This window comes from Colletotrichum graminicola (genome assembly GCF_000149035.1).
Source record: "Colletotrichum graminicola M1.001 genomic scaffold supercont1.14, whole genome shotgun sequence".
NCBI lineage: Eukaryota > Fungi > Ascomycota > Sordariomycetes > Glomerellales > Glomerellaceae > Colletotrichum > Colletotrichum graminicola.
The window spans coordinates 891,814-906,033 of record NW_007361018.1 but is presented as its reverse complement, the minus strand read 5'-3'; the positions used below and the strand labels follow the sequence as shown (position 1 = coordinate 906,033).

General features: G+C 56.3%; 5 protein-coding genes across 5 annotated transcripts; 1 reads left to right on the top strand and 4 right to left on the bottom strand.

Moving 5' to 3' along the window:
• Window positions 1–645: 645 nt before the first annotated feature.
• GLRG_04566 (uncharacterized protein) lies at window positions 646–1,879 on the bottom strand (the record flags this gene model as incomplete). The annotated part of the gene is made up of 3 exons (XM_008095251.1): window positions 646–930; window positions 1,059–1,535; window positions 1,823–1,879. The coding sequence occupies 3 exons, from the start codon at window positions 1,877–1,879 to the stop codon at window positions 646–648; spliced, it is 819 nt and encodes a 272-aa protein (XP_008093442.1).
• Window positions 1,880–3,177: 1,298 nt separating this feature from the next.
• On the bottom strand, window positions 3,178–4,011 carry GLRG_04565 (methyl-CpG-binding domain-containing protein 4; the record flags this gene model as incomplete). The annotated part of the gene is made up of 1 exon (XM_008095250.1): window positions 3,178–4,011. One exon carries the CDS (start codon window positions 4,009–4,011, stop codon window positions 3,178–3,180), a length of 834 nt encoding a protein of 277 aa, XP_008093441.1.
• A 29-nt stretch (window positions 4,012–4,040) lies between these two features.
• GLRG_04564 (uncharacterized protein) lies at window positions 4,041–4,991 on the bottom strand (the record flags this gene model as incomplete). The annotated part of the gene is made up of 1 exon (XM_008095249.1): window positions 4,041–4,991. One exon carries the CDS (start codon window positions 4,989–4,991, stop codon window positions 4,041–4,043), a length of 951 nt encoding a protein of 316 aa, XP_008093440.1.
• Window positions 4,992–7,398: 2,407 nt separating this feature from the next.
• Window positions 7,399–7,917, top strand: GLRG_04563 (RNA recognition domain-containing protein; the record flags this gene model as incomplete). Its single annotated transcript, XM_008095248.1, has 4 exons — window positions 7,399–7,445; window positions 7,512–7,568; window positions 7,633–7,760; window positions 7,817–7,917. 4 exons carry the CDS (start codon window positions 7,399–7,401, stop codon window positions 7,915–7,917), a joined length of 333 nt encoding a protein of 110 aa, XP_008093439.1.
• Window positions 7,918–10,865: 2,948 nt separating this feature from the next.
• GLRG_04562 (SURF4 family protein) lies at window positions 10,866–12,004 on the bottom strand (the record flags this gene model as incomplete). The annotated part of the gene is made up of 4 exons (XM_008095247.1): window positions 10,866–11,003; window positions 11,059–11,552; window positions 11,617–11,729; window positions 11,841–12,004. The coding sequence occupies 4 exons, from the start codon at window positions 12,002–12,004 to the stop codon at window positions 10,866–10,868; spliced, it is 909 nt and encodes a 302-aa protein (XP_008093438.1).
• Window positions 12,005–14,220: the final 2,216 nt, after the last annotated feature.

Below are 14,220 nucleotides of genomic sequence, written 5' to 3'. Positions count from 1 at the left end.
GATATCTGGTCCCTCTATACCCCGCCCTTCCTCAAGCGTAGTAGGACTCCGTCGCGGAGACCGCAGAAAAGGGGTATCGTCGGTTAGGGTCATGACGTCCACCGCCGCTTCTGATTCCTTGTGTTGTCATGGTTTTGCTTATTCAACGACATATGGGGGGGGGGGGGCATGGTGGAAGACGGATAAAAAGCAAATAAGGGGAGCCTAACTCCTCACGGCAGCAGGCCAAATTGAAGACACCGTCTTCGAATCACCCGACGACGCTCGTCGAGCTCTCTACCGTATTCTCCTCATGGCACGAGGACCTCATATGAAAAGCATTCGCGTCAAGAGGATGGCGCCGAGAACACAATAATCCCTGTTGCGTGAATATCCCTGGCTGTGGACTCGTGCTCCTCATACCCGTTTCCTTGCCCATTCGTGAAAACAACACGGCTGATACCAGCGTTAAAAACATCAAACGAAAGAAGGAGAAATAAAAAAAAAACTCCATGCTACCACCCAGCATACATGCTTTATATACCACCTCCGATGCCCATCCAACCAGCCGCGCCATGTACCCAGACATCCCATTCCCTCCCCTCCCACATACTTGAAGGAGGGGGATACAAAGAGTTCATCACGTTCGTAGATAGCCATCCATTTTCAAACCCGCAGCTCGACGGCGATCTTGTCGTCCTTGGCCACGACCTCCTCCTCGGGCCCGCCCCGGCCCCGCCGGCGCAGCTCGCTCTCGGCGATGGACCGGATCAGCTGGATGGCGAGCTCGGTGCCGCGGGCGACGGACGCCTCGGATGCGTCCGAGGGGACGTGGAGGAACGTCACCCGGCGATGCTCCCGCGCCCGCCAGAGGTGCGCCAGGCTGGAGAAGTAGATGAAGTCGCACAGGTAGTGGCCCGCGTCTTCCGATATGCGCAGGTCGGAGCCCTCCTACTCTCCGTCGCCGCCGTCAGCAACTTTAATCGACACTCAAAAAGAAAAAAGAAAAAAAAATAGAAGAAGAAAACGTTGACAAATGTGACCGTCGTTTATACGCCAGGGGCAGAGCGGAAACTCACCGGGCTATGCGCCTTCCACCGCTCCAGAACCTCGGCCAGGTCCAGCCCCGTCTCGATCTCGGGCGGCATGCCGTGCCAGACCCAGTCATCGCCCTCCTCGCGCCGGCGCTCGTCGTCCTCGAGGCGGTGGCCGTCGACGTCCGGGAAGGTGTAGCCGTCGCGGTGGCCGCGGCGCTCGACCGAGTAGAACAGGCGCGGGCCGGCCATGCCGATGTGCACGACGGCGTCGACGCGCGGGTGCGTCGCCGGGTCCCAGAACTGGGGGACAAGGGCGCGGACGGTCATGTAGTTGACGCGGATGGCCTCGGGGTGGACGAGGATCCGGACGGGCGGGAGGGGCCGGGCGGCGGCGGAGGTGGACGAGAACGAGGCCGGGGGGTACTCTTTCGGGTTCCTGGCGCGGAGGGGCGGGAGGTAGGCGGGCAGGGAGCGGGCGATCTCCCAAGAGGGGTTGACGGGGTATTGGGCTTTGAACGGCTGGAGCGCAAACACGATCTGGTCAGTTCACGAAAGAGGACCCGAGTTTTTCAACAAATGCAATTAAAAGGGAAAAAAAGATAGATGAGAAAAGAAACACCAGTTAAGGGCTCTCGCGGAGGCGGAGCGGACGCCCGACGAGCGCTGCCGTTTGGGTTCGCGATGGGACAGAAAAGTCACCGTCGGGCATGGCGGGGTCGCGGAAGGAGGGGCAATCCCGTGGGATGACAGGCAGGCGCGATGGAGGGGGGGAAGGGGGAAAGGAGGTGTGGGGATCCAGGACGTACGCCGAAGCCGGTGACGAGCACCGTGAACTCGTCTTCCGAGTCAATCTGGGACCCCATCGTGAAGTCCGTTTCTCTTTCTTCCCTTCTTCTGTGGGATAAGAATACAGGTTGAGAGGGTGAGAAATGGGGAAGGGAGGAGGAAGTTGCGGTTTGTCCAGAAAGCCCACTGCAATCCCTCCTGAAAGCAACAGCGCGCGGGGGGCCATGATAAGTCTGTTGCTTTTGTAGGTACCTGTGCGTGTAAGAGATGCACCTTCCTGCGGGCGATGTCCGGGGGTCTCGCCTGTCTGCATCCGCGCGATGGGAGGGGGGATGGCTACTGTGGGGTCACGACGCTAATCGACACACTACAGCAGCAGTACCAGCAGCAGGCCAAAGGGGAAGGACGCTACGAGCAGTAGTGTGGGGCACTTGAGTTGGGAGAGAGAGATCCGGAGCGGGCGAGACCACGGCTTTGGGGGGGGGGGGGGGGACTTTGCTTTTTCCAGACGACATGTCGACCCTGCACCAACTCAGGCCGTCGCTCACGCCGGCTAACCACCTCGCTGATCCTCGTCTTGTATGTAAATCCCTCGCATGAGGACCAAAAGCCGATGGAGAGGAGCGTCCGGGTCAATTGTGTATGGGAAACATGATAAGACATGCACGAGGCGGCCGCCGTACAGAAAACGTGACCAGGCATTGATCGGGGGTTGGGGTGCAAGGGGTGGGGCGAAGGGGTCTAACGCGAGATCGCAGCAAGCCGGGCGGCATGTCGTCGAGCGACTGCCACTGGCCAGTAAGGTCACCAGATGAGGACTGACTCGTCTTTTGCGCCTCCAAAGTGCAAGAAAAGAAAGCGAAGGGGAAGAAGGAAAAATAGCAAGAAAGACTATTCTAGGCCGATGCGGGGGGGGGGTCTGTGTGTGTGTGCTGCTGTGCCGAGACGCAAGGCGCGGAGGCTGGCGCAACATTGTACATGATTCGCGGTGACACGACATACCTAGGCTGCAAACTTAGCGGTGGAGGTGGTTGGAAGGAGATCGCGCCCAGTAAACCATCTGTAAAGGCCTGGTGTCGTATAGAAGAATCACAAAAACATGGAGCGAACAGAACTTTGGCGAGTCACTGCTGAATCATGTCACCACCGTTCGTGTGTCTACTTCTCGGGCATCTGTTGTCTTCCAGAGTTGCTAGAAAATGCTTTACCAGTCCGTCTATTGACGCCGTCGCATCTAATATCTAATGCTGTTTGTGCGTAGTGCACCGCTCCGTGGTGCGGGTATCAACAAAAACTTCATGTCCAGCCTCGGCTGATCCTCTCATAGAAAATCCTTGTACAACCCTCAAAAAAAAATAAAAAAATGAAAGAGCCCTCAACTAGACCCTGGCAGCGGTTCCTCGAGAATCACCAACCCGCCAGTATCATCGTAACCCACCCGCCCTTCGTTCGCAGCTCTTCGCATTTCGTCCCGAAGAACCTTCTTTTCGCCCGTTACGGGATCCCATTCCCAGCCTTCGCGCATCCACATCCACCGTAGACACGCCCGGAGCTCCTTGTCGTCCGGTCGTACTCTCATCCACTCGGGCTGGAAGTTGGGGGCGGCGCCTTTACCGTTCCAGTCCTCGGCCCGCCCCAAGAGTTCGTCACGGCAGAAGATGCGCCAGCTGTCGAGCGTGTATTTGCCTTGCGTAAAGTGGCCAATCTCCCACGCCTCGCCAGCTTCTCCGCTGCGTTCGGCAGTGAGCCCGAGAGAAACCTCATCAACACCGGGCCTCAGTGTTTCTAGTTCCGCCTCTCTTTTGTCGTAATTCTTCACTCTATAAACGGTGCCTGCTATCGGTGGCTTCCCAAGCCACAATCGGGCGTATCGCTGTATCGCCGCTGTTCGCACAATCGAAAGACCCAAGTGGCGGATCATGCTCACGACCGTAGTAGTCGCCTCTGCGTCAGCCAAAGCGGTTGGTGTTGGAAAGCGCTCCTTGACCTTGTAAACCGCAGGGATTGCCAGCGTCCCGGCTGTCTTGACAAGGAAAGTCACAACCACAAGCAGCCAAAAAGGTTCATGAGCAAACTCTTCCTGAATCAGGCCAAAGCGCGGGGCTGACAGGGGCGGGAACGCGATCGTGGATACAAGACCACCCACGCGTTTTGATCGGGGCGACGGCTTTGATTGCGGCTGGCCGAAGAATGGTGACTTGACGCCCATCTTCCGTCTCGGCGAGGGCTCCGGCGGAGCTACTTCTCCGACTTGACCCGTCTCAGCTCCTCGGGGGACAATAATTCGGACGAGTTCGTCGGCGATGGGCTGTTGCACGGGGATGGCCAGGATGGCCTCTCCGCCCGAAGACCCCCGGCTGTCTGCGGGCCGCTGGCTTTTAAAGCGCTCGAGTCATCGTCATTGGTTTTGCTAGCTGCAGCGCCAGCCATTTGGGTCTTGACGTCGTTGGCACGCAGTGTGCCTCGAACACTGGTGGTGCCTTCCTTGATAGCTTCATTTTCTTGCGATTGCTTGCGGGGCGTAGGATTGGGCGTGGCGATGCCGTTGCGAATGAGTGTTGGGATGACGATCTGGGTCGTGTCATCAGGCGATGGAGTAGCTGTTTGCTGTTCGGGGCTGTCGGTGCGTGGCAATTGCTCATCGGCGAAATAGTGAGACATGGATGGCTTGGGAGCGGCTCTGGGCCGCTTGGCTCGGTGTGTCGGCTCGGTGTCGTTGTCATCGTCATCTTCGTCATCCTCCCGTCCGCGCTTGGGAACAGCGACCTCTCGCTTGACAGCTCGTTCCCTTTTAATGGTGGCGGGCTGAGACGGACACGGAGGCTGGGGCTCGACAGCGTGGCTTGGTCGATGAACACGCAGCAGTGCAGTCAGGTTCTTGATGGACTGGTCAGTGGCCGCCCAACCCTGGCGCAGCTTCGCCGCGGCTAGCGTGGCTTCTTTGACTCGAGGGATGTAAGCTAGAATATCTCGTGCATCAAGCGGCGAGCGAGCAAGGTCCCTGTCCTTCATTGCGGCCGCACTCTCCAGCATCAGGTTCCAGTCCTCGTATCCACTGAGGAGGCCGAGGTCGTAGATGGCTAGCTTCTCGTCCAACGGTGTGCCGGGAGCACGAAGGACGCTGAGGAGGAAGGGCTTGTCGTCGTCGGAAACGTCGAAACCAACGAAGATGTCGTCAGCTGGCGCCATTGCTAATGGTGTGTGACGATGTGAGTGAAATAACGGAGCGACTATTGCGGATATCGTGGAATCGGACGTGATGAGGCGGTAATGGACCGGTGATGATTGATAGCTAAAGTGATGGCTTCTTCGAAGGGGTTGGGTGATGAAATGAGCAGGGACGAAATGTTGTCAAGGGCGTAGAAAATTATTTCGGGAAAGGCAGTGAACGGAGATGGGTTTTGAGATCCAGGGCAGTGAGCGTTGAGTGAGAGGCACCCGAGGTTGACTGACTGAGGAGGCTTCAACGGAACCAGGGAAATGGCAGGTGGGATTTCGTCAATTGGCTACGAGCCTGCCATGGCAGGCGTGGAAAGCAACCCATTGTGCTTCGGGGGGGCGTTCAATAGCATTCAGTTCCAGCGTCAAAGACACTGGAAAAATTGACGCAGGGGAGGTTTCGAACAACCAAGGCAAGGCAGGTGCGTAAACGGGTAAGGGGGAGTTAATCTGCCTCCAGCAACGACAACGGTGCTTTTGGTGAGGTCGGTTGTCGTCAGGTCAGTGTTCTGGGAGCGACGTTTTCCGGCTCAGCACAACAAAAACCTGCTGGTGTGGTTGTTTAGCCTCATGCGGATCCCCTAGCTTAGGTACCTCTTCTCCCAGCGTCATCGGCCCAGCCACACACATACATAAACTACACATAGCCCGCGGATGGGCCTAGCTCTCTTGCCTGGCTTTGACTGCGAATCTGGGGAAAATAGCAACTGGCTGCGGTCCCAGGGCTGAAATGAAACACCCGGCTGGCTGTTGAAAGAGACGGAAGGACAAAACCGGCGGCCACTTTGCTTTGTCGAAGCCATGGTCGTGTGTGGCTTACGAGCTCGCGTGTACTGGTGTCAGTTGGTAGGTATTTAGGTATCCGTATTTATCGGCGATCAGGATCAACAGGGGAATCAAAATATGAGGAGACCTCCTCCTGCCTGGCCTGTCACCGTTGCGGACCGACTCGCTCTGAATGATGTGCCAGGTCGGCCCAACTTGTTGGAGATGCCCTGTCTTTTATCCCAAGTGCCAGCAGCCAAGACACCTAGGACTCGCTAGCAGCCTACAATCCGTCCGTTCCCAACTTCTAGGTTACCTTCTCGAACTGTTGCTGTTCAGGGGTGCCTCGCCATAGCCTCCCCCTCCCTTTCCCCAGATTATGCGATAGGGGAGATAATCTGGTTGGCAGGCTGCTATCGCGTTGATCAAGTTACGCAGTCTTGGAGCTGGTCTTGTGACTTGCCCGGAGGTCCACTTCTCACCATCGACACACTGAACCCGAGCGAACCGGATATGCATAATGGGATGTAATCATGTAATCCTCAGGAACCACTGCATGAGGAGTTAGTCAGTAGTTCAGCTCGAGCGTGTGCCAACCCAGATGTCGCAATGATTACAGAGCAAAGCAACTATGAGTTTGAGTCTGTTTTGAGGCACCGACCAGTTACCATCGGGTGCAACAAACAATACAGAGCGTGCTGGTCCATGCAATGGTACCTGAAATCGGCAAGTCCAATCGAGGCCGCCAAGACCATCCCATCGCCCGGAATGCTGCTAGAAGCGCAATCCGGCACCAGCTACCCGTGAACCTCCCGCACCCCCGCGAATGACATTCTTTTCCTTTGGGTTGCCCGGCATGTACATGCAATTAGGCCTTATTCCCGTCGCTGTCGGCCGGTTTCCCTTGATCGCATGAGTAGGTAGGCAGAATGCGGCAGTGGCAGAAACCAGGAAAGTCTATCCGGGCAAGCGTGTTGTGTTGTTTTATGTACACTAGGTAGTGAGCGGAGACCGAGATAGGCGTTCGGTGCTTGCTGCTGCGGGTATGTGCCACGTCTGAGGAAAGCCGAAGCGTGTACGTACCTTCCCTGTGCAACTAACTGCCTTGCCTATCTCGACGCATGATGAGTGGCCCATCGCGTGATGAACTGTGGGGCTCACCAAGTCACGTGGAAGATTTCGCCCAATCCTTGCCTCCAGCCAACCCGTCGCCTCATTTACTGCCTACTCCCCATTTTCGCCGTTCCTAGAACTTCCAGATCCTGTCTTAACTTCCGCCCATCCCCCATCATCCAGCGCGTCCTTGTCATTTCTTCCGAGTGTTCACCAACCCGAATCGATCACTCTCAGCGTCAATCGAGCATCGAGAGATGAGTAGTCGCGGCGGTAAACTAGCCCCAGAAGTCAATAGGTGAGTCCGAATTCTTCTTCAATGCCTAGCCTGCCTCTGTATATCTCTGCATCTTTCCCCTGCCTTGCACACACGACCACCCGGGATCCGGCCAACGTCACCCTACGGCCGCCGCCGTACACGCCCGGCCCTACCCCTTTCATCGACACTCCTCGGGGTCTCTATCGATACCACTTCCGTTGCAATGCTTGATGATGGAACATGGCTGACTGGTTGTCGCACAGAGCTCTGTTCGTGAAGAACTTGAGGTATACCTTGCCTGCCCTCGATATCGACGTCACGACGCTTGGCACCGGCAACTGACATGATGACAGTTACAACGTAACTCCAGAGGAGTTGTTCGACCTGTTCGGAAAATTCGGCCCGATACGGTACGCACCATCCCGTCCATGACTGGCACTCGACCTCGACATCAGTGACTAACCTCTGCTACAGACAGGTCCGTCAGGGCATTGCTAGCGGTACCAAGGGTACCGCATTCGTTGTCTATGAAGACGTAATGGATGCAAAGCAAGCTTGCGACAAGCTCAACGGTTTCAACTTCCAGAACCGTTACCTCATTGGTATGTCGACGCCGACCCACCCCCTCCACGACAGGGATGAATGCTAACATGCGCAGTTCTCTACCACCAGCCAGAGAAGATGCTCAAGTCAAAAGAGGACCTCGAGGCCCGCCGGGCCAGTTTAGCGCAGCTCAAGAAACAGCACGGTATCGATTGACAATCCGACGGGTCTGCGGCACGCCTCCAGACATCTTCCCCGTCTGCAGGCCCGTCTATGTCTTCGCTTAAATCGAGCGCTTCTCCGGATCAGAAGACGATCCTAAGAAAGGGCAAGCCGACCATCACCGGGCACGCACGCAGAGTCGGTGTACGATTCGCTGACGGAGTGCGGCCCAACTCGCTCCAGGCCCAGACTTGCGCTTGATACCGCGGCGTTGTTATGAAAACTCATGACCCGCCAAAAGTCAAGTTTCGTTCTGGTCGGGGTCCTTACGGTGCAGAGACACGCGCAACTTCTTTCGTTCGCTGGTTTTGGCTTAAAAATGCCCGAAAACTCACTAGACCTCTCCTGGAGAGTATCATGACTTGATATGAATCTTGCGCGATGGAAGGGGAGCCATTAGGGATTAGGAAACCGGGTTGAGCCGTCCGGGGACACTGATGCCATCTTCAGTCTTGGCGGTGTTTGTATCATTTACTTTTTTCTTTGTTGCTGAATCTGGGAAAGGGAGGGGGCGTATCACCTTTGCTTGTGGATTACCTTCCTTCGACACTCTTCACTGCAAGCCACTATCATCATCAGAGAATGCATGACAAACCGAGGCCTTGTCCTCGTATTCCCCTGCTGCTGAACCTTGGCCCGCCTTGTCGATATGAGGCAACATTGCATGTTAACATGTCACAGTAAAATTGTTGAGTTACACACATAGGTGTTCGTCATCACGTCTGAGTGCCGTCTCATGTCATCATGATCCATTCCATGGATTGCCGCATTTGCTCACCAAGCGCATCTGTGCAAAGAAGCATATGTGCGGTATGACCTTTTTTTCTCTCTTCCGGTTCTGGCCTTGCCGTTCGGTTGAATGAGCTGCGTAGTCACCGAGAGTGTGATTGTGTTTGCCTTTACAAAATCCCGCCTGATACTACTACACTCGGGACGTTTTAACGTTTACCGTCCGTCGGCCGATGTCAACGGAGACGGCCAGAGTTGTGGATGTGAAACGTCTCACAATACAACGACGCCTGGCGCCCATACTCAGGTGGTCCTCATGAAAAAAAAAAAAAAGAGAGAGAGAGAGACTGCCATAGTGAAGCCGGCCAACCGCGCGCCATCAAACGCGACCGGGCACGGTCCCGCGTTGAGGTCGGGAAAAGGGCCTGATGGCACAGGTGCCCCCATCAGGGCGACAAGGAGCTGAAGGGGAGGCGCTGGGCGAGTGTCATCGTGTGGAAGGGAGGCGGAGAGGGAGTGTGAGTGTGAGGCGCGTCGGGGGCCGGTGAAGATGGCTTTGCCCGGGTGCCGTTGGGCCCGTTGCTGCCACGGGGAGGGGGGGAGTAAACGGGCCTAAACGGTACGATGGGTGTGTGTGTGTGTGTGTGTGTTTGTCTTGGTAGGTGACTGTAGTGCCCTTTCGGGGTCCGGACTCGGTTCCGAACGCGGAACCGGGCGCCGGAAGGACTGCGAGCTCGTGGGGGAGGAGGAGGAGGTGGAGGAGGAGGAGGAGGGGGGAGCCGGCCGGCAGAGTTCCCCGGCCGGGTTCGGTTGCACAGGCCGAAGAGAGGGGGCGTGGCCGGGAAGGGATGATTCGAGGACGGGGCGCGCGTTTATGGCTGGCAGCATTGGAGTTTGGGCTGGGGTTTTTTTTCTTCTTATTCTTAATTCTAATTGTTTTCCAAACCTTCGTTGTCTTTCGCATGCGTACGTCTGGGAGAGAGAGCATTGTTCAGACACCTCCTACCTGTCTGAAGGGAGGGGGGGAGAACAAGCATGAAATCGGATGATCACCGTCCCGTGAATTCCTCGGTCTCCACCCCCCCCCCCCCCCCCCCCCCAAACCGTTGCTTATTTGTCTCTCTTCTTCCGTCCATCCGGAAAGATTGTAATGGAGGGGGAGGCGCCTGGTGTTGGAAATCCAGTCAGCGCAGAAACATACGCTCACCCCCTTTCTGAAGTCTTTCCTTTTCGAGTCCAGTGTCTCCCCCCCCCCCCCCCCCCCCTATCCAGCCTTTCCTCATCAACACACCCACCACCTTCATCACCGCTGCCCCCCACACCGTCGATTTCTCGGCCAACACCCCTCGGCAGCCCCTCCGGCAGCCTCGTCCACCATTTCCAGCTTGTTTGGTGAGTTCGACATGCTTCTTCCCCGCCAAACAGGCTTCCCAGGAACGCATGGCCCGCTGCGCTGTGCTCGTCTCCGCGCCCTTTGGCCTCATGGGTATCGTCCGTCAATCCGTGTGGGTCTTGGCATTGGAACAGCAGCGATGCGGGCGGCCAGCTTTTTTTTTATTTTTTTTTTTTTAAAAAAATCAAAAGAAAAAAAAGGAAAAAGAAGGGTAGCCATTCAGGACCATGGACACAAGGACGCCAGTCGGCGGGACCAGACCGTTCTTCATAGCCTGCAGATGGCGAGCCAAAGAGGCAAGTGAAGACGCGCGTGGTCCACAGAATCCTCCAATGGCAGGCGGCCTAATCAACCGTTCCCCTCACGGAGCGGGAGACGCCGCCTCGGATGCAGGTCGCCGTAAATAGGGGACCATTCTCAGTCGTCTTTGCCCGAGTGCCGAGGCTTGGCGAACACATATTCTCACTCGCAACCTCCAGGCTACTTGGTCGGCAAAAAACTGGCGGCACCTGGTCTCGGGAAACATATGTGAACTTGAATGCATCTTCTCCATTCCCAAGCGCGCAGCTTGAACTTTCAGTAATCCACTATAGAACCTTCTGCGTCTACCCGTCATATATGCTGCAATGTGACTCCCGAGAACCCCGCCCATACGCAACCGCAGAGCGGGACAAAAGGTGCAACCATTTTTTAATGCCGTTTGAAATGCCAAGAAACCGACCCCATAATATCGTTGGCCTTCGTCTTCTTTGTTTTTCTCTCTCCAAGACTTCCGCCCGTTTTCGGGGCTGGGCTTTGGTTGCTTCTCGTCCTCCGCTGTTTAGTAAACCTTCTTCTTCTCGTCGATGGAGAACTGGCCAGGGCCGGCGTTGACGAGCAGGAGGAGACCGCCGACGATGGAGAGGATCTGGAAGAAGTCGTACTTGGCGAAGTCCTTGTGGGGGTGGTGCTCGTGCAGCTACGGGTTCGTTAGCATACGGTGCTGCGCAGTAGAGAACGGCACAGGAACTTACAGTCCAGAAGTTGTTGACGAGGATGTTGAAGATGCTGAGGATGAGGACAAGCAGGGTGGCGCTGAACTTGGCCTTGAAGCCGACGACAACCATCACGCAAGCGACGAAGCCAATGATGGAGGTGATGATGCGCCAGATGGACCACGTGCCGCTGAAGATGAAGCCAACGAAGAGGAAGATGAGCAGGACACGGCCGGCAAGCTGGAAGTACATCTTGCGGTCCTTCTCGTCAAGCTGGGGCAGGCCGGCAAAGGCCTTGCTCTTGCGAACCCACGAGTCAGAGAGGACCATCAGCAGACCGCCAATGACAGACAGGTTGCGCAGGAAGAAGTTGAGGTCGAAGATCAGACCATATCCGAGGGCCTGGGTGACGACAACACCCATGAGGCCGGCGACGGCGTAGTCAGAGTACTTGCGGATGATAACAAGGCTGGAGCAGGCGACCATGGCGAGAACATTGACAATGAGGAACAGGTGCGTGATACCGGAGGGAACTGCAGAGGGGGTTAGGTTAGCCTTGGGCCCGCCATCTCGTGGTTTGTGCACTCGCATACGTACTGTGGCGGTAGTCGTGGAGATAGAGGAGCTGGTCGCTCCACTGGGTAATGATTCTAATGGCATCCTCGAGGAAAGTGACGACGATGAGGAAGCGGCCAATCACGGGCAGGTGACTGTCAAGCAAGCCTCGGTCAGCATACAGAGTTCACACACACGCGACCACCAGCAGGCGGCCCAGCTCCGTGCTAGAGCTCAATAGAAAAAAAGGGGGGGCTTCAACTCACGGCTTGATGGGCTCGCTGACGGAGTCGAGAAAGTCCTCAATCTTGCTCGTCTGTTCACGGATCATGTCCAAGGGGCTGGACTCGGAGGTGTCTGCATTCGGGCCGCCGAAGGACGGAGGACCGCCGGCGCCCAGGCCGTAAGAAGGGCCTCTCTGCTGAGCCATTGTGTGGAGGGAGGAGGTGTATAGGTTGAGGTGGCTGTTGCACGAGGGTGTACAGACAGACCAGCTGTTCGCTCTGGCGGTGATGCGTTGCTCAAAGGGTCGTCGTCGTCGTCGGAAGTGACGGGACTGTTTAGTGGAGAGGCGGCGCGGGGAGCGTCGAACTCGTGGGAGAATAAAATGAGGGTGGACTGCGAAGCTGGGATCCGAGGGCTAGCCTTGACCAAGAAAGACAGAAAGACAGGCGCAGGCAGGTAGGTAGAGGATTCTGCGACGGAAAGGGAAAAAAAGCGAGGCGAAAGGAGATTGGCAAAGTGGCCCGTTGGCGCTCTTGGGAGGCAGGGGAGGGGTTTGGGAGAGCAAGCAAGCCGTGAGCTGTCGGAGGGTTGTGAATGGGTGCGTGTGGTCGTTGAAAAGAAGGAGTTTGCGACTTTGTAGTGTCGAAGGGGACCAGGAGGGAAACGAGACGAGACGACGAGGGCGGATGGATGGGAGCGAGGAGGGCAAGCTGGCCTGAATTGCCTGGATGACTTCGGATTTGGTACAATGTGTCCTTTCGAACCTCCCGCGATGGACGCTGATGCTTGGAGGTCCGATGTATCCACTTTTTAGACAGGACAGCCAGAACGGGTAGGTCGCTGGGATGTACCCGCACCTCTGCTCGGTACATGGCTAATTGCCGCAGCTGCTTGCCCCCGCCCGTGTACCTGCTGAGGGGGGAAGTACCGGCAACACGCTGGGGGGGGGGCAAAGGCTCAAGCTCACTCATCGCCTAGGTACGGATACACTACGCAGTATCCGTACATACGCTGAGGGCTGCAATCGTCCCCATACCGTTGCTGACTTCCATACCCTTCCCTCGCTGGCTCGTGCGCGCTCAGTCCCTGAGCTCGGCACGAACGCCTTAATTCTTCTGCGTGCTAGTACACGTTAGCTGCAGCTGCAGCTGTTCTCAAACGCTTCAACCGGCAAACCCGTAGCCCGCATCTACCCCCTAATTTGTTTGACATTCTTGGTGGAACTCCCGCCCTGGATGCGAATTTGACTCGAGTTGCAGAGAACCAACTTTGCCTGAGGCCATCGCATTTGCAAAGCAAAAAAAAAAAAAACCCCAAGCACCAAAAGAACAGACTGTCGATTTCCCGCCTTCCATCGTCACCCAGCCTTTTGAGCTTCGCGCTTTGCTCTCCGTCTGGTTTGTGCTGGGCTGTTCCATGGGCGTGATAGCAACCTTCAGTCGCTGGCTGCGGTGGCTTACTGTGCACTCCCTAAAAGTCTGACAGCAGCCCTGCTGAACAAAAGGCGGCTCCGCAGCCCAGATGCTTTTTGCCGCAGCAATTCTAAAAAGCCTTTCTCCATCAGCACGGTTTTAAATATAGGGTCCAGCTGACTGTACCTCGTTCTCCATGGCTCATGACTGCATGGTGTGGTGCCTGCTCTAGAACTCCACCAATGCGAGAGGGGACGTCGTGTCTGACTCGTTCGACAAGAGATATCCGCAAGGCTCAACACTTTTGAAAAATAAGAAGAAAAAAAGAAGAAAGAAAAAAGGCATCAGCTGGACTTCAGGAGCGCTTCGAGTAACGCAAAGTGTGCTTGCTTGCCACAGTTCTCGAGACGACGCCTCCGCTTCACAGAGCCGGGAGCAACCACAATGCGGTGGGTGACTCGAACCTGGCGTTTGGCAGTGTGCTCGAAACCTGCATCTCCTTTCGGATGCGGCCGCAGTGTGGGCCAGGTGTCTGGGCAAGCCGTCGACAAGCTCAACGGCATTTGCGCCGGTCCTCTGGGCCGATACCAATAATGCATCCAACACTGGAACCCCTTGTTGAGCGAGGCGGCTCCTCAGTCTATCCATGTGACAGGGAAGCAACAGACTGCGGTGAAAGTCTGCCGTGACTTACAGACATGGTGGAAAGCCATCACCAGTGCTCTACAAGCAGCCAGCAGCTTGTGGCATTTGTAGGAAAGACGCCCGGGGTAACCTCGTCGACGACAAGCCACGACTCTTTCAGCTTGCAGGGGCGGCCATTTCGGTGGGCGCTTCACGTCGAGACGCGCCGTTCAAGTGAACGAAGCCATGCCTTCTGGGTTATTAGGCTTGTACTCCGGATCCGGACGTGATATTTCCAGCAGCATACTAAAAGAGAATTGATTCCCTGCAGAACGAACCAAGTTCTATCCGTCTGCGACAGCACTAGCTGAAGACGACCCTCCCA